Source organism: Sceloporus undulatus, chromosome 2, assembly GCF_019175285.1.
Source record: "Sceloporus undulatus isolate JIND9_A2432 ecotype Alabama chromosome 2, SceUnd_v1.1, whole genome shotgun sequence".
Taxonomy (NCBI): domain Eukaryota; kingdom Metazoa; phylum Chordata; class Lepidosauria; order Squamata; family Phrynosomatidae; genus Sceloporus; species Sceloporus undulatus.
The window spans coordinates 306,851,544-306,870,275 of NC_056523.1; the positions used below are offsets into that span (position 1 = coordinate 306,851,544).

The 18,732-nt window shown below is 39.4% G+C and overlaps 1 protein-coding gene across 5 annotated transcripts in view; it reads left to right on the top strand.

The window, feature by feature from the left end:
• The window catches only part of LOC121921100 (complement component C6-like), a 56,137-nt gene that overhangs the window by 12,830 nt on the left and 24,575 nt on the right, over nt 1–18,732 (top strand). For 4 of the 5 annotated variants that reach the window (XR_006101840.1, XM_042448638.1, XM_042448637.1 and 1 more), the window contains 11 exons: nt 2,095–2,233; nt 5,712–5,912; nt 6,090–6,330; nt 7,426–7,548; nt 8,326–8,492; nt 10,167–10,392; nt 11,885–12,056; nt 12,576–12,687; nt 13,015–13,147; nt 15,187–15,378; nt 16,888–16,978. Coding sequence is in view for 4 of the 5 variants with exons in the window: in XM_042448638.1 (XP_042304572.1) it covers nt 2,095–2,233; nt 5,712–5,912; nt 6,090–6,330; nt 7,426–7,548; nt 8,326–8,492; nt 10,167–10,392; nt 11,885–12,056; nt 12,576–12,687; nt 13,015–13,147; nt 15,187–15,378; nt 16,888–16,978 (1,797 nt within the window). In the remaining variant the exon portion in view is untranslated. The remainder of the gene's footprint in view (nt 1–2,094; nt 2,234–5,711; nt 5,913–6,089; nt 6,331–7,425; nt 7,549–8,325; nt 8,493–10,166; nt 10,393–11,884; nt 12,057–12,575; nt 12,688–13,014; nt 13,148–15,186; nt 15,379–16,887; nt 16,979–18,732) is intronic. The other variant, XM_042448641.1, reaches the window with a different exon arrangement.

Genomic DNA, 18,732 nt, shown 5'->3' on the forward strand with positions numbered 1-18,732 from the left:
TTATTTATATCCCGCCCCTCTACAAGATGCAATTGGGGTGGCTTACAAAGATTAAAAAACATGTATTCCAAAACCCTCAATCCCCCTCTTAAAATACAATAAACGATATAAGAGTTAAAAAATAATCATATACAGAAAACTATAGACCGTGACTAAAGTGCGGTCAGAGATCTTAGAGTTCTTCTGATGGTCGGAGAAACTATTTGGGAAAGGCCTGTCAGAAGAGATCCATCTTTATAGCTTTTTTTAAAGCTGTTTAGGGTGGTAATATGACAGATCTCATCCAGCAGGCCATTCCACAATCTGGGCACGAGAGCTGAGAAAGTCCTTTGGGAGGTCATGCATAGCCTTGTTTTATAAGGCTGTAGCAAATTCCTCCTTGAGGATCTAAGACTTTCCATTAGCAGTTAAATTTAGGGGCTGACAGAAAGTAAATCAAGATGGCTCCTTGAGCCAATGGATCCATTACTTTGGGGTAGTAAATCCACACTGAGATTACATTTGCACTACAGAAATAATACTGTTTGACACTACTTTCATGGCTCAATTCTTTGGAATTTTGGGATCTATAGTTTAGTGAGATATTCGGCCTTTTCTGTCAGAGAGCTCTGGTGCCACAGGAAACTACAAATCCCAGAATTCCACAGCATTGAGCCATGGCAGTTAAAGTGATATCACTCAAAGCGGTATCACTCCCAGAATTTCTAGAGAACTGTTGCCCTAAAATGTAATGTTCCTAAGCTATAAAACAGCCAATATAAAGTGTTCTGTAGCTGTCTTATTAGAATTTACTTTATTATATTTTATTTGTAATTCTGTATTTCTCCTAATGTGGGAGTCAAGGCAGCTTGCAACAAGGTTAAAACAAAATAGAGATAAAAACCTGATGAGAAAGTTAAAAATTAAGCAATATATCAGGTTAATACACCATTAATTTTAAAAGTATAAAATCAGTTAAATATGCAACAGTTAAGAAAAAATTCAGCACAGTCTCCCTCCTCATTAATAAGACCTTCATTAAACAATGAAAGATCAAATGTCAGTTTAAATATAAGGTGTTCCCCTGCCAGTGAAAGCAAAGTAAAAACAGGACCATTCTAGATTCCATTGGAAGGGAACTCCACAGCCTGTAATCAATTTCTGAGAAAGCCTTCTCCCATATTCTCACCAAACAGGCCTGTGATGGTGGTGGGACCAAGAAGCTTATCAGATGAATCTTAAACCTGGCTGCAGCCGAGATGCGGGATGGAGGTGGGGATTACTGCATGCTAAATTGCTGCCTAATCATCACCCGGCATCAGCCCGGGTCCAAGCCGGGTCCCAGCTGTGAGCACTTTTTCAAAGTCGGAAGCTTTCTGGCTCCAAAAGTGTTGGTGGAGTGTGGCTGAGACCCATGGTTGGTGGTGATTAGGCAGTGATTTAACATGCAAGAATCCCCACTTCCATCCCATGTTCCGGCTGCAGCCCAGGAGGCTTGAGACGGTTTTAACATTCATCTGGTAAGCTCCCAAGAGAAAGCCTTTTCCTGAGCATCTCAAAGAATACCTGTAGGTAGATTCCTATGTGAGATACGATGTTCAGATATTTGGACATAAACCACATAGGGCTTTATAGGTCAGAACCAGCACTCTGGACTGTGCAGTGAAATTAACCATTAGCCAATGAAGTTGTTTAATCAATATGTTCCATGGATGGGAGACCACCAGGTAATATAGAGGCAATGCTAGGAAAGGATTTATTTATTTTTATTTCATTCATTTCCAGGATTTATAGCCCACCTTTCTCCCACAATAGGATTCAAGGCGGGTTACAATATATTAAAAAGGCAAAGCTAAAACATTGATTACAAAAGTTAAAAAATAAATTAAATACTACTAACATTAAATCATAAAATAAAAACAGCATCATTTGAAACAGTATCATAAAATAAAAACAGCATCATTTGAAACATTAACATAGCACACCAAATTATATTTTTATATAGGTTCCTGCCTGAAATATCAGAGAGCTCCAGGCTGAATCAATAGCCCCTGTTCAGAAGCAGCATCTTAATTTCATCTTAATTCTTTTTTTAAATTACAACTTCCATTCTAGATACCATGCTCTGGCAGATGACACCCGAGGAGAAGTCCTTGACAATTCTTTCAATGGAGGGCAGTGTATCCTTGTGAAGAGTGAAAACAATAGGACTACATTTCGTGTGCCTGAAAATCTTGAGTCAGTCAGCTTTCAGGTGATTGGCAAAGCCATCCAAAGGATCACCAATAAAATTGGACAATGGGGCAATTCAAAGCAATTTTACAAGATCACTTGGATGTAGGGAGAGATAGAATACCATCTGTTATTCTTTTCCTGTCTGAAAAAGGGGGTTTCCTGAAACTCAAAAAAATGTCAGCAAGGATGTAGGCAAACATGAGGCTGCTGTAAGATTCTTTGCATTTTTGGAAGTTTTTGTCTGTGCAGAAATATTTTTTCTTCCCAGAATTCTGTTTTCTATACATAGGAAAACCATGTACATTTCTGCATGAAATTTTCTGCCAAAAAAAAATGTTTTCCTGCACAGAAAATTTTTCTTGACCAGAGAAATTTTGGTTATTTCTTCTCAGAAAGTTTGTTTTCTACACAGGGAAAAAGTGTTGTTGTTTTTTTCTTCTTCGCAAATTCTTCCCAATGTGCATATAGCAGTTGGGAGCTGCGCAGAAATGTTCATGTTCTTGTCCAGTGATGAGAATGCTTCTGGAATAACTTATTCTCACTTGAAAGGATTAAGAACACAAAAGATGTCTACCATTATCAATAAAATAAAATGTGTGTTGGGGGGATATGATGAAATTTTGCAAAATGAGTTTCTATTTCTAGAGGGATATGAGAAAGAGAAGTCCCAGATGTATTCTCAGAAAATGTCTTCCAAGAAATTTTCTCTTGGCTTGTCATTTGTCTGGATTGAGCATCTTTCTTCCCTGAGTTCTCTGAAATATTGAATTGTAGGATTGTAGAGAGATGTTTGCAATATCCAGAAGTCATTATAGTGAGTTGAGGAAAAACAGCTTTAGGGAAGGGCTAGGGGACTATCTCTCCTCCAGCTTTCAGAAAGTTTGCATTGTGCTTTTGAGCTTACTTTATGAGTGAGAAAAGACCGAGAGTGTTCTTGTTTTGTTTGTTCTTTCTATTACATACCTCTTCATTATTCTTGATCTGATCCAAAGGAGAGAAATGATCTCATGACACCTCTCTCTGGGGTTCAGTTGAAGCATGGGAATCTGGAGAGCTTGCCAGCTGCCAGAGAAATTGTTGTACGGTGAAAGGCAGAGGACTCATGCACACTCATTGGCAACTCAAAACTGAGATAAAGACAGGAGCCCCCAAATCTCACCCACGAGGAGTTTTTTTCTTCTTTGAACATCTTTTCCAAAACAAGCTCTTTTCTATAATATTGAACAGGGATGGGGTTGTTTTTTTTAACAAGAAAACAAATTTTCAGAACATCATTGGTAACAACCGGTATTATATGATCCTCTAAACTGCTGATGAATTGAAATTACAGTGACTTGAAATTTTATCACACATGGCCTTTAAATCAGCATAAAAGTTTAAGAGTGCTTTTGGCTATCATACAACACCATATCTTTCTTGCTCATCACAGCCTTGTCTTCAAAGCATGATTAGCCTGCACCTTGTCATTGATGGAAAGACCCATCAATAAGCTCCCAATAGAGATAGCCCTCGGTTGCATTAAGTTGCTTCTAATAATAATAATAATAATAATAATAATAATAATAATAATAATAATAGGATTTATTTATATACCGCCCAATCACTGGGAATCCGAGCGGTTTACAACAGAGGGGATAATAGACAGTTCCCTGCCCACAGGCTTACAATCTAAAAGACATGACACAAAAGGAGAAGGGAATGGTGAGGGAGGGAGGGGATCAGGTCCAGCATTCTTCTCTCCCTCTGAGGCCTGGACCAAGGCAGATGGACCGGAGGGAGGGCTTGTCTTCTTCCAGGCAGGCCTGGTGGAGCTAGCCTGCCTCTCTCTCCCTCAAGATGGTGGATGAAGGGAGGGCTTGTCTTCTTCCAGGCAGGCTTCTGTAGTAGTTCTGGGATTGTGCAGTCATGTGGTGTCAGTGTGTCCTCTTTTCCCCTGTCCTCCTTGACTTCACTATACAAGAACAGCCATTTTTTGTTGTTTTATTTTTGTACTTTCTTTGTTTGTTGTTCTTGATGCTAAACTACATTCACATAACTCTGGAACTGAGTTTAAACACAACAGATAAAAAAAACCCACACAAATGTAGGCATGCTGTATGAGACTTAGGGTAAGGAGATCAGGTTAAGAAGGGTAGAAGAGAGTGTGAGGAGCCAACAATGACCCAGAGGTGCTAATGGAGGGATGTGCCAAAGGAGTGTTCCCAATGCGGTATGTAGGGACTTCCCTTCATTCACATGACTGTGGTGAGAGCAGGGTGTGTGTGTGATAAAGTCCTTACCTCAAGGGTAGGCAACCTACGGCCCGCGGGCCGGATCCGGCCCGGCGAGGCCTTGGGACCGGCCCCAGCCCGGTCCTGCCGCCAATTGCCACCGGGGCCTTTGGCCTATCAGGAGGAGGCAGGCAAGCGGGGGCAAGCGGCAGGCAAGGGGGAGCAAGAGGGGGCAAGAGGGGGCAGTTGTCTATAGAAGCCTCAGAAACATGCATTTATATTAACATTTTTTAAAAATCAGCAATTTTTTTGTGTGTCCTCCATTTTTTTTTTAAAAAAAGTGTCCTCCATTTGAAAATTTTGTCCTACATTTGTCCCGGTTTATTTATTTATATAATTTTTCACACACACCCCTTCCCCAGTTGTCTGAGGGACAGCAACCCGGCCCCTGGGTCAAAAAGGTTGCCTACCCCTGCCTTACCTAAAGATAACTGTCAAATTTGTAGCAGATATTTGAGACTTCCAAATTTATAGGCCAGTCTCTTAGCTGCTATGCTACACCAGCCTTCATATATATAGCCCTGAATCCTATTGCCTTAACTAGAGTAGATACATTGATCAATTGTTGAATGGTGAATGATTGCTGAATGGCAAATCAATATTAATGCAAAACCCATTGATTCAGGATGCCTACTCTTGTGTACTATATGGTTTGAAAAACTATAACTTCCTCAAAGCACATTAGTTCTGTTCGAGCTTCTGTCTAAATCTATGATGATGGCTCTAAATGGATGAACAGGGATGGGGGGGTTGTGTCTAGTGCATACCCTGGCCATCTCCCCCCAGTCTCTAACTGTTCTGCATTAAGTAAGGTGATCTGAAAGGGCACAAATAGATTGCAAGTAGGGTGATAAAAAGTAGGGAGATCTCTGTTGTGAGCAGGGTTTACGGGGAAATGGACTACAACTCTCAAAATTCCCCAACCAGCCCAGCCAATGGGAATTCTGGAAGCTGTAGTTCAAAAAAAGTAATACTTCCAGACACTTCTTTATTTCTTGTATTGGTAGTAAACATTCCTCCATAAAACATAAAACATTCCTTCAAAACTTTTTGCTCTATATGGTAAAATTGGAAACTTTAAAACTGGGGACACAAGGGGGCACACGGAAATGCCCAAACAGGCATTTATATTTAAAATAACTGGATAAAAAGCTTTGGGTGCCAGTTGCCTTTATTTCAACTGTTTCTTCAGTCTCAAAACATCATTAAAGTAATATTGTTTGACAGGTGAGAAATCAAGAAGATGATGTGAAAGCACAGTACTACACAGATTTAACATCCATGATACGATCTCACACTGAACAAAGCTCTTCTGTGGGAAGTGACAGACGTTCTTCTGGATTACCAGTTTTCTGGGGTTCAAGATCAAATTCAGTGTCGACATCATCTCATGCCTTCCAGGAAGCCATTAAAGCATCCCATAAGATGGTAAGAACATGTTGCTATGGATGCAGTTAGCTTCCACATTGGAACCTTAGTCCTTGTTTTTCATTAGATGTGTTAGGACAGTCACCTGTCAGTTGCTAAAATGGAATTATTTTGAGAAGGAGGGATGGCAAAGCATAGTAATGACATTTGTTATTTTTATTTTGTCTTGTTTGGAAGAGTTCCAACTTCATTAGGATTCATAAGGTGATTGCGGTTTCAAACTTCACAGTGAAACAGTCAGACTTGCAGATTTCTGGTGTTTTCCTGAAGGCCCTTAACAGCCTGCCTCTAGAGTACAACTATGCTCTCTACAGTCGGATATTTGATGACTTTGGCACTCATTACTACACATCTGGTTCACTGGGAGGAATATATGACCTTCTTTACCAGTATAATGAAGAGGAGACAAAAAATTCAGGTGTGTGTCTACCTGAGGACTCCAATGGATGCAGCAAATATGTGAGGAGGTTGCAGGATATGTTGCTATAGCTCTAGGGGGATATATATCCAAATGGCATATATATATATATATATATATATATATATATATATATATATATCTCCAAATGGCATTTCTGTTGTCCTGGACTATTTTCTGGAAATTCCCAACTCCAGCTGCAATCTTTTATTCCCAACCTCAAGTGAGCTTCTTTTTAATTCCAAGACACATCAGAACAATATGTTCCCTTCCTCTCTTTCTTTTTTAATTTTTAAAAGAGTTATAGTCCATCAGTGAAATAGCACTTTTGCAATATACCTCCAAAGGAAAAAGGAATTCAAAAAGATATTTTCCTTCTTCAAACCATGGGACTATCTCAGCAAAATCATGCACCATTAAAAACAATTGGAAGTGCACATCCAAGAAATATCTCCAAACAGACCACAGAAAGCATGGAATACATGGACTGAGAAGCAACAATCACCCAACTGCAGCAAAGCATTGTGGTCTAGTTCTTTGTCTTTTCTTTACATTTTCTTTAAATTTCCTTAAACCAATCAGAAAGAGCCTGTGTCTTGAGAAGGGAACTAGGGCTGCATCTACACTCAAGAATTAATGTATTTTGACACTGTTTTAACTGCCATAACTCAATGCTATGGAATTCTGGGATTTCTAATTTTGTGAAATATTTAGCCGCCTCTGTTAGAGCGCTCTGGTGCCACAACAAACTACAAATCCTAATATTCCATAGGAGTAGAACCATGACAGTTAAAATGGTGTCAAACTGCATTTATTCTGCAGTGTGACAGCAACTTAGGATGTACAGCAAGCAATAAAGTATGTATGCTTTCCAGGGATGCTGAGACCAACTGCTTAGAAATCAAGAGATTAAAGAACTATAAGGCCAAAGATTCCTGACTGTTGAATTAGAAGAATTAATGTGATTCTCTATGATTTTCATGTATAATGGAGTCCAGGGTAGAAAATTGTCCCTTGAGCCTCTGAAGATGCCCACTCAAATGGCAACCCTAAAGTGAACTCTTTTCTGCTTTTTTCTGGTTGAATGTTTTCCAGGTTTAACACAAGAACAAATGGAAAGCTGTACGCGAACAGAAACACGAAAGTATGTTTTCTTCTTTTCGTGGACAGAACATCATGTGGACTGTTCCCGCAGTAAAATGACAGAAAGCTATGAAGGTGCATATCTATTTTCAAGACTCCCTATATTTTTGTACTGATGATGTCTAAATCTAATCAAACTTTCTCTCTCTCTCTACAATCCAATTCCATTTGGACAAGAAGGATTTTCAAATTCATGAGGAAAGTGATTATGGCTGCAGATCCATACACACTTTTCTAGGAATATGACTGTTGAACCTAACAGGACTTACTTCAGGGTAATCTTGGATAGTAGATGGTAGATGGGGATCTATGGTCATTTATGAGCTACTGATAGATCCCTAGATAGTCAGTGTGGTTTAATGGTTTGAGCATTGGACTACAACTCTGGAGATCAGGGTTCACTTCCCTGCTCAGTCATGGAAATCCACTGGGTGACCTTCAGCAAGACATACGCTCTCAGTTCCAGAAACCCCCATTATAGGTTTGCCTTAGAAATGACTTGAAGGCACACAGCAATAACAACGATAGATCCCTAGGTAAATTTCAGTAGATTTCGTCTATGAGTTTCTGATTATCAATTGTCCAGTGATATAACACACACACACACACACACACACACACACACAAAACCAGATTCCTTCCCATCAAATTAAGGTGCTGAAATGAAAAATGCTTGGGTATAAATCAAGAGTGGGCAAAGCTTGGGGAAGATATTTTTATAAATTACAGTTTCTATACTCTCATATTCTGACTGTGAGATTATGGAAGTTTTTGCCCCAAATAAATGGAAGCTCTGGAGTGGGCTTGTGGGTGAAAAAACTGTGAGCTCAGTGTATTTGTTGTCCATCTTAGGTTCCATGTTGAAGTCATCTGAACGGTCTATTTCCCTGGTAAAGGGTGGACGAGCACAGTATGCTGCAGCTCTAGCCTGGGAGAAAAAAGGATCTTTTCCAGGACAAACCATCTTTAGTGATTGGCTAGAATCAACCAAGGAAAATCCCACTGTTGTTGACTTTGAGGTAAGAGATAAAAAGTAAAATAGCAGTGGAAACAAGACAAAACATAACTTTTTGTGATAGGAAGACAGCGCCTCTCTCAGAGGAAAAGAAATGAGACCCTTACTTATTTTAAAATATGTTAATTTATTTTAAATGATTAATTGCTTTTGTAAACCCCGACTTCTCCTATTTGGGTGACTGGCTGCTACTTTTGTTGGGGGATTCTTGAAGTTGTGGTCCAGAAAACTATTTTAAAAGCTCTGAACAGAAGATGCTAATAACTTAATTACATAGAATCATAGAGTTGGAAGAGGCCCAAGGGCCATCCCGTCCAACCCCCTGCTATGCAGGAACACAGAATCAAAATGTCCCTGACAGATGGCCATCCAGTCTCTCTTTAAAAACCTCCAAAGAAGAAGACTCCACCCCTCTCTGAGGCAGTGTATTTCACTGCCAAACAGCTCACCATCAGGAAGATCATCCTAATGTTTAGATGGAAACTCATTTCCTCTAGCTATAGGTATGGGTAAAAATTTCATTTCCATAAAATTTTCCCCAGATATGCAGATTTCTTCATAACAAGGATGCAAAATAAGAATGTAAGGTACTAAATTTCCACAATGGTGAGAATGTGTGCTCCTGTGAGGCAAGAGGTTATCCTGGCCGCAGCATTGCTGGCTAGTAGGACTTCCCATGTCAGACAGGTTTTAACAGAGGAGCCAAACTAAATGGCCAGCAGTAGTAGTGGGTTGACACTGGTGGAGGATCTCTCAGAGGCAGCAGCAGTAGCACCATCGCTAATACTTGTTAGTGCTGTGCAGAGGAAAACATAGTAAATCCCGTTTGAATGTCTTTTACAAAAATTCTATGAGGAAACAATTGAAAATGAAACAGGAGATAGTGCCAGAAGATGACACTTCCAAGTTAGATGGCATTCAATAATGAGGCACAACAGAGGACAACTACCAGTAGCACTGTGGCTAATGACGCAACTGGACTGTAGACTGTGGCTGAATTTGATATAAGAGATAGAAAACAAAACAGGAATCAAAACAAGAGGAAATAGAAGTTTCTTGTGGCCCCCCTCTCCCTGTAGAAAAATATTTGTTTGTCTATATGTTCATTTATTTAAAGTAAGCCATTACTTTTGTAATCCTCAACTCCTCCTATTCCATCTGATCACTGGGGCTTGCTGGATGCTAATTTTGTTAGTGAATTCTATGAGTTGTGTTCCAAAAATGTATGAAAAAGTAACCTCTGAACAGAAGACACATGTGTTACCTTGGTTGCAGGAATATGGGTAAAAATTAATTTCTGTTAAGTCTTCATATTTGGGATGGGAGAGAACCTGAAGTGTGTATGCAGGGGAACCTAATAGAATCATGTCTTGGAGGCCAAGGCTTGTAATATATAGCTTTGAAAAGCCTGCATTTGAATCTTTGTACAATTGATCATGTTCCTGTTGAATTAGGTTTGCCACATTATGACCTATGTAACAGGCAGGAACAACATTCTTTTCTCCATGCTCAGTAATAGCTGGGCCTATTGAATTTGGTGACTGTAAATAGGGGGAAATATTTGTTTTTCAGAGAGTGAAAGCAAAGCTGACAGATTTTCTCTTTCCAGAGAGTTGAAACAGGGATTTGTTTGCTTTAGGAAGACCTCATTTGAGAGCCTAGTATGACTCTTTCTTAGGTGGCTCCCATTCTGGATTTGGTGAAGAACTTCCCATGTGCCGTGACAAAGCGCCATAATCTCAGGAAAGCCTTTTTTGAATATATGACCAGATATGACCCTTGCCATTGTGCCCCATGTCCCAACAATGGTCAGCCTGTTTTATCTGGAACCGAATGCCTCTGTGTATGCAAAGCTGGAACCTATGGCAGTAACTGTGAGAGAAGAGCTCCAGATTACACATCAGGTACTTCTGATAATATTATAAGTATGCTCCATCTTGACAGAGTTTCTTGGGATAGTCTGGGTTAGAATCATAGAATCATAGAGTTGGAAGAGACCGCAAGGGTCATCCAGTGCAACCCCTTGCCATGTGGGAAATCTAAATCAAAGCATCCCCGACAGATGGCCATCCAGCTGTTTAAAGACCTCCAAGGAAGGAGACTCCACCACACTCTGAGGGGGTTTGTTCCACTATCAAACAGCCCTTACTGTCAGGAAGTTCCTCCTAATGTTGAGGTGGAATCTCTTTTCCTGTAGCTTGCATCCATTGCTCTGGGTCCTGGGGTTACCATGTGTATAACTATTGCTCTGTTGTGGTGCAGTTCAGACTATTACTAATACTGTTTCAATGGGGACTTGCTCTTAAGACAGTATAGATAGATTTGTAACCTTAATCTCTTGTTTTTTCAGAGACATAACTGTGTTAGTCTGGATCAGTATGCAAAGGGATATTGTAGCATCTTTGAGAATAACTGAGAGAAAGAAAGAAGTTGGTAGCGTAAGCTTTCGTAGACTTAAGTCTACTTTCTTAGATGACATCTGAGGAAGTAGAGTAAGGACTCATCTACACAGGCCAAATAAAAAGTTGTCACAGCAACCTGTCTTCATGGTTCAGGGCCAAATCCCAAATTCAAGTGTGGATTGTCTTCATGACGTAAGGCCACTTCTACACCGTGTCTGCCCTATCCCTCCCTGAAATAGCTTTTTAAACTTACTTTTTGCTCTGGATTTTGCAGTAAAACCCAGAGAGTTCCATAGTGATGCCAGGTGGCTATCTACACATGTCTCGGCTGTGTCATCCATTGCCACCAGTGGTGATGCAAGTCAGTCCCTCTGAGGTCACCATGAAGTGCCCAGCTATGTGCCTGATGCTGGGTGCCTCATTTCTGACCTCAGAGGGAACAACTCATGCCAGCAATGGCACCACCTGGCAACACAGCAGACATACATGTGTAAATAGCCACCTAGCATCACTACAGAGTATGTGGATAATAGGAGGAATCTGGAGAAGCTCTGAGTTCAGAATACTCCAGGAGCAATCCAGAGTATTCTGGCCAGTGTAGATGAAACCTTACGTCTGAAAATGTTTATGTTATCAACTTCTTTCTTTCAGTTGGTCTCAGAGGTGCTACAAGGTCTTTTCCCATACTCCTTTCTTTTATACATCAGCCAGAGAACTATTGTCTTAGTTGACTGTTAAATGAAAAGAATGAATGAAAGATTAACTAAATTAACTGCATAAGGTGTGAGGGCAGTCATATTAAAGCAGTTATTAGTTTCAAAGATTTTGAAAAGAAATTAGGCAAGTCTATTATATGAGGTGAACAAAAACAGCAACATCAACATGGAGCAAATTCATGTTAATCAGAAACTCACTGAATGGGATAAGAGTCCTCCTATTTATATCACTGGTCTTCAGACATGACAGCAAAAGTATCTTTTGTTTTGGAACCTAGATGCAGTAGATGGCTACTGGAGTTGCTGGTCTGCATGGAGTTCATGCGATGCAACTTTTAAGAGGCAAAGGACTCGACTGTGTAACAATCCCCAACCTATGAATGGAGGAAAACCCTGTGAAGGAAAAGGGGAAGAGGAAGAAGAGTGTTTTATTTCATTGTTTGCAGACCAGTAAGATTCTTTTGAGGAATGGGTGGATCTTTGGTTCTTCAGATATTTTTGACTACACCACCTATTGGGTGAGAATGATGGATGTCCGAAGACATCCATTAAAATATCTGAAGAGCCAAAAGTTTCCCACATGTGTTTTATATGGTTTCTCTAAACTTGATAATATGGCACCGTCAGTGTTCATTGACTACTTGTGTTCCCTTTTTCCATGATACCACTGGTTGATGATTTCCCAACTTTTGTATGACCTTTTTTCTCCTTTCTAAAAGACTAAGATGTCTCTCCTAAGCCTTAGTTACTGACAGTAAGAGCTTTGAGTTAAAACTTGATGAACTCTTTGGTCTTGCCCTTTTGGCTTGGCACTACCTTCTCTAAAATCTCCCCAAATTAGGCATAGGCCCTTATCTGCTTACTTTGAAGTGACAAAGAAAATGAAGTTCAGTTGCATGCTACCCTACAGGTCTTATTCATTAATAATTTTTCTTAACAAAATCATAACAGGAAACTCTTAATTTTCAGAGGAGCTGTTTGTGTAAATGATAATGAAGGTGTAAAAGAGGTAGACCTACATGAAGTTGATCCTGAATCTGGATGTGTGACTCCGACACCCCCAGAAAATGGATTCATCAGGGTAAGGAGCATTTCATAAGCTGCAGAATATTTTGACAAGGTTTTAGGTGGAATGAAACTTTATGTTTGTGGAAGAACTTAGTATCAGTCCTGGAATGCCACTTCATACTCTCAGTATAAGGAATTTTTTAAATGGTCTTATCTACCTATGTGTCCTATAATGAGCCAGAACATGATAACCAGAAGTCAACTTAATTTGCTAGTCTCTTGTGATCTTGTGATAGCATACCAAACAATTATTTCTCTAAAAACCCTGGGCCTCAAGGTCCATGAAACTGTGTTTTGTATGAATGAATATTCCATTAAATTTACTCTGTCTTAATTGCAGAATGAGAAAAGAGACTATTCCATTGGAGAAGAAGTGGAAGTTGTCTGTCTGAGTGGCTACAATCTTGTAGGATATCCATTCTTTAGGTGCCTGCCAGACAAAACATGGATGCAACACACTGTTGAGTGCCAACGTAAGAAACAGCAGAAGAAAAAGTGATGTAAATAATAGGAATGAAATCCTTTCTCTATAGCATTCTTCCTCAAACTGTTGTCATTGCTACAATGATAACATTGTGGGGGTTATAGCCTATAATATTTAGAAAACAGATTAGAGAGACCATTATATAAGAATAAATCTCAGGAGGAATAAATGGTAAAACTTTGGCTTGTCTGTCTACTTCAAATGGATCAAGTACTATGTATTCTTTGATAGCAAGCACTGTGCATTCAATCAGAGCTTGGGAAAGTTACATTTTGGACTACTGTTCTCAAAATCTGGGGAATTATAGGAGTGTAAGTCCAAAGAGCAACTTTTCCGAGCTCTATGTTTTCCAAACCTTTCATTCAAGTGCTGTAGACATTCTAGTCCTACACATTTTAATCTGTTTCCAGCTGCTTTCTTTGGAAGATCATTCAATAGTTAGCATGATTTGATCAATGAAAGTTGGAAGTGGCCTTCTTTCAAATGTGAGAATCATGAATGTCAATGCAGCTGTGTTCCTGCTAATTCCACTGCTGCTTTGGAAATAGCTCCACATTATATGGAAGCCAGTGTTGAGTGGTGGTCAGTTTGCCAGGTTTGAGTTTACCATTGGCTTTTTTGCCACTTTTCTTGAAACTGTTCTAGATTGTATGGGAGCTCTGTTGGGGACAGGCTTGAGTGTCCATTAACCCAGTGATTCTCAAACTGTGAGCTGGGACCCACAGAGGGGGTGCAAGAGTTGCTAGGGAGGAGGCGCAAGACTTAGGGGCCTTGATCCTTTTTCCTCCTCCTCCTTCTCGGCTTTCCAAACCTTTTCTGTCCTAGAGGGAAAGAAACAGGCAAAGAGGGAGGAAGAGAATGAGGAGAAATATTTCTCTTTTTTATTTAATTTTTTATAGTATTTCCATAAACAAATATCTTCCTACATTCTATTACATACTATTACATTTTAACACATTATTTTATATACCCCTCAGTGCTCCCCTTCCCTGGAGCCATTGAGGAGAAATATTTCTTTATAAAATGTTAAAATATGAATATATATGAATGTGTGACACTAATACTAAAGCAACAAAATGTTTTTAACTCATATACTATGTTGAGGGATTTGTATGTGTGATGACTGCATGTAGATGTAAAGGGGGTCGCAAAAGTAAAAAGTATGAGAACCATCGTGTTAACTCCAGTACAATTCAAAACAGCTGTAATAGAAGTGGCCTTTTTCATTTGCTCGGCAGTAAATGAATTTTTTACCCCTGTGGTAACTGATCTACCAGCTGTCCCCAAGTTGTAACACTTACTAGGACCAAAGAGACGCATACATAAAGCTGATCTCATAAGCGCTCTCCCTCTCTCTCTCGCTTCTGAACAAATCTTGCCAAGAAAACCCTGTGATCGACTTCCCTTAGTGGTGCCATAACTTAGAAACATTTGAAGATACACAATAACAACAAAGGACATGGTGCAAACTAGCCTGTTTCCTCCTGTTTATAAAAACTGATGGCTTCATACGGATAAATAAAGTTAGAGGGATTTGTTCCTTTTTTTAAAAAAAAGGTGAATGCTATAAGCCACTGGAGAGTAGTAGAATCCATGACAGAACATGAGGCAGCATTAGACACTGCATGAACCAACATTTGAATTGTGGAATCTACCTTCTTCTCCATTTATTGATGACATAATTTTTTTAAAAAATCTTAAAAATTGCAATTACACCACAAAATAAGTGACGTGATCCCTCATTAAGTTACAAATTGTAATATAACTTAGCTATATCTTCTTTAGTGATGGGAAAGAAATGACTTACAAATAACTCATGAAATGTAAATAGTTATTTCTAAGCGCTGAGTTTTATCCTGATACTGTTTTAATTCATCACTGAATTTGCTATATTGTATATTCTGTATTCTGTATTGTATGGTAGATAATTGTTTTCTTAACGAGTGATATAAAAATGTTACAGATAAATGTAAATCATAATATGTTGTTTATGCTCATGAGTTGACATCTCTCTCTTTTAAACTCCAGCATCAGTTTGCTCCAGACCATCCCTTTCCAATGCCATCAGAATCTCCCCATTTAAAATAGACTACAAGAGAGGGGATGGCATCCAACTGAGTTGTTCAAATGGATATACTCTTACTGGCCCAAAGAGCTACACCTGTGGAAATGATCTTTCCTGGAACCCACCTATTTCAGAATCACTTACTTGCAAACAGAGTATGTACCTACCAAACTCGGTTTCAACACTCATAACATTCTGCTTGTTGTCTGTTTCCTACCTGTAGTATTATTTTTATGCTATTTTATACTAAAGGCTCAGAAGCTTATAACACACTACATGTTGAAAATTTGTGGCGGGCCAAAGAGAGATTGGGATCTATTGATTGCTATTTGAATTATTTCCACAGTTGTGAGGGTTTTGTGACTCATAAATGCTTAAAACAGAGGTGGGCAACCTTCCTTTTTCTGCAGACTGTGAAAAAATGGCCATGCTGGCAGGAGGATTCTGGGAGCTATAGTCCAAAAAAGTAATTTTTCCAAAATGCAGGAAAGATAACTCAGTCTTGACAGGGAAGTGTACTGATCATTTGCAGAAGGCCTTTGAAAATGGGCCAAGGACTACATGAAATGAGGCCAAGTTCCAGATGTAGCTCACCTTTGGCAGCAAGACCAAAAAGTATATCCCTCCTCTAATTCAGCTAAGAAGTGAACAGAATAACCAGGAATGGATGCCTATATGAAAAGATTGTAAAAATTAGCTTTTATACTTGAAGGGACCTAATTTACTGCTTCCCTTGCCCACAGGTACTACTTCATATTTCACCAGTTGATGGGCCTTGAGGTTGTAGTAGAAAACTAGCAATAGAACCCTCCCAGCTTTTACACTTGATCTTAGCCAAAAGGCCAAGAAATGGCTCTTGCTTTAATTCATGTATGCACAAATTGTCAGTGTGAAGGTGAATACAGCCCACCAGCATAATCTGTGGCTACACGAAGGCTCAGTTAAGTTTGCATTGCTGCCTGCCTGGGAGTGTAAATACAGGGTTGCTAAACTTCTTAGGATGCAGTTATACTGCAAATGAATGCAGTTTTACATCGCTATAACTGCCATGGCTCATGGGAGTTGCAGTTTTGTGAGATATTTAGTCTTCTCTGTGAGAGAATTGTTACCACTACAAATTACAAATTTCAGGATTTCATAGGACAGAGCCATGACAGTTAAACCAATGTCAAACTGCATTAATTGTGCAGATAGCAGCCTTGGATTTTGCCTTCAACATGGTGGACTCTGAGTTCAGAAAAGTTACTTTTTGGATTAAAACTCCCAGAATCCCATACTTATAATATCTTCCTCCTTAATTTTGATCCAACAATTTGTACCCCAATTCAAAGACTTTTTCAGAATCCCCCCAGCTAATATGGTCACTGACCATGCTGTGTAAGGAACTCTGGAGTTTTTTTTGTCCCGGAAGTAATTTTTCCAAGCTCTGAATACGATACAATTTTTGCAGTTCTGTTCAAATTAGAGCCAAAAATATGAGCACCACCTTCTAAAGTTGGTCGTTTCTTCCTTGCAAATACCTAAATTCTACTCCTCTACAAGACGAGGAAACTTCACACATCTGTTTAGCGGATAATCTTGTATCAATGAACTGCCATTGTGTGATTCTTGCTTAATAATAACAATAATAACAACAACAGCTATTATACTTCTTCTTCTTCCAGCTGAGCAATCTCATCTCCGAGGCAATTGCAGCCTCGGACAAAAGGAGGTGGAGTACCAATGTGTCTGTATGTCGCCTGAGGAAGACTGTGAGTAAGTAAGAATGATGAAACAAATGTTGTGCAAGTATTGTGGCCTGCCAGTTACTTGACAATGTCTTTCTTCTAGCTAGGTAACAGAAAATGGAGAGTAAATGAATCTGTGGAGAGTCCGACAATTCATTAGTAGAAGCTTGCATGGATCTCAATTTGATCCAGAGTGTATCTGTTAATTCTAGGCAGAGATATTCAGCCCAATCATTCTGATAAGTTTCTATGGAGTTGAGCTAAGTGTGTAGCCATCTGCTGCCCCTAGTAATGCCTTTGGGAATAGTGCTATACCAGGGGCAGGGAGATGAGACTTATGGGGCACATTTAGGCCCATCCCCACTGCCACTAGCACTGCCAAATTTAATTGCTGCACCACTGAATGGAGATTATCAGATGGGAAAAGGAAGTTCTTGTCCCATCCTTCCCGTGCGATCACAGGAAGGACTTTCACATGATGTTGGGCTTATCCAGACATTGTCCCATCCAGGAAGTGCAAGTGACAGCAATCGCACAAAAAAACTTTCATATTATGTCACACTGATACTGTCATTGTCCCATCACTGTAGTGGAATTGTCCTGGCATTTTGTATTAACAGGAGTTCGAGTTAATACAATTCCACTTCAGTGACAGGATGACAGAATCAGTGCTACGGAGGACCGCCTCTCTCCATACATTCCGCCCCGCACCCTCAGAACTTCTGGGCAGCAACTATTGAGGGTCCCAGGGGCTAGACTAGCCTCCACAACGAGGAGGTCGTATTCCATCGCCACCCCGGCCCTCTGGAATACGCTGCCCATATTGCTCTGCTCGGCCACCTCCCTGGCCCAGTTTAGAGGGAGCTAAAAACCTTCCTATTTCGATCAGCATTCCCCGAATTAAGCTCCAGCTAGCCTTCCCCCCCTTCGACGGCAATGGTAGCTGGCTGATGGGGTTTTAATTTAATTTTAATTTTAATATGGTTGTATTTTGACATGTATTATGATGTATTTGTATGTGTATTATTAATATGTTGTTCATAAATATGTTATTTATTATTATTATTATTATTATTATTATTATTATTATTATTATGTATGAAAGGCTTTTGTACAATTGCAACCACGAACAGGATAAGGATGGGAGAGCAGTCCTGACACAGTCCCATCCCCATATGATAAAAGTCTAAACTATCCTTTAAAAATGACAACTAAAACATAATACTTTAACATTTTTGTGTGTGTGTTTTAAAAATCAACTAAAGGGAATTAAACAGCAGCAAATGAGATGTAATAAAGCAAAATAGCCAGGAGGAAAACATGTCAAATTCAGATAGTCCCGTACAAAAACATCTTTCTTTCTTTCTTTCTTTCTTTCCTAACCTGCCTTTCTCTCATTACAGAACCCAAGGAGGTTTACAATAATTTAAAACAAAATTCAGCTAAAATCATATTTTACAAAACTTAAAATAACACACCAAACAATTCTATTTCAAAAGCACATGATTAAAACTGTATAAAACACACTTAAGACATAACTTGGAAAAGATAAAACCACAACACACCTCTTTCAAACACTCTTCTGCCACATGGTTTAAGAATCAAACACCCTTTTGCCACATGATTCTAGGAAATTCCCACCACTACCATATCTGAAATATATTACAATATATTATTCTTTGGAGTATGCCCCATTGAGTTTAATGGGACTTCTTCCTAAGAACCACAGCCTTATCTGCTGCAGAATTGCAGTCTTTACAATTCAGGTGGCTGCAGAGTGGA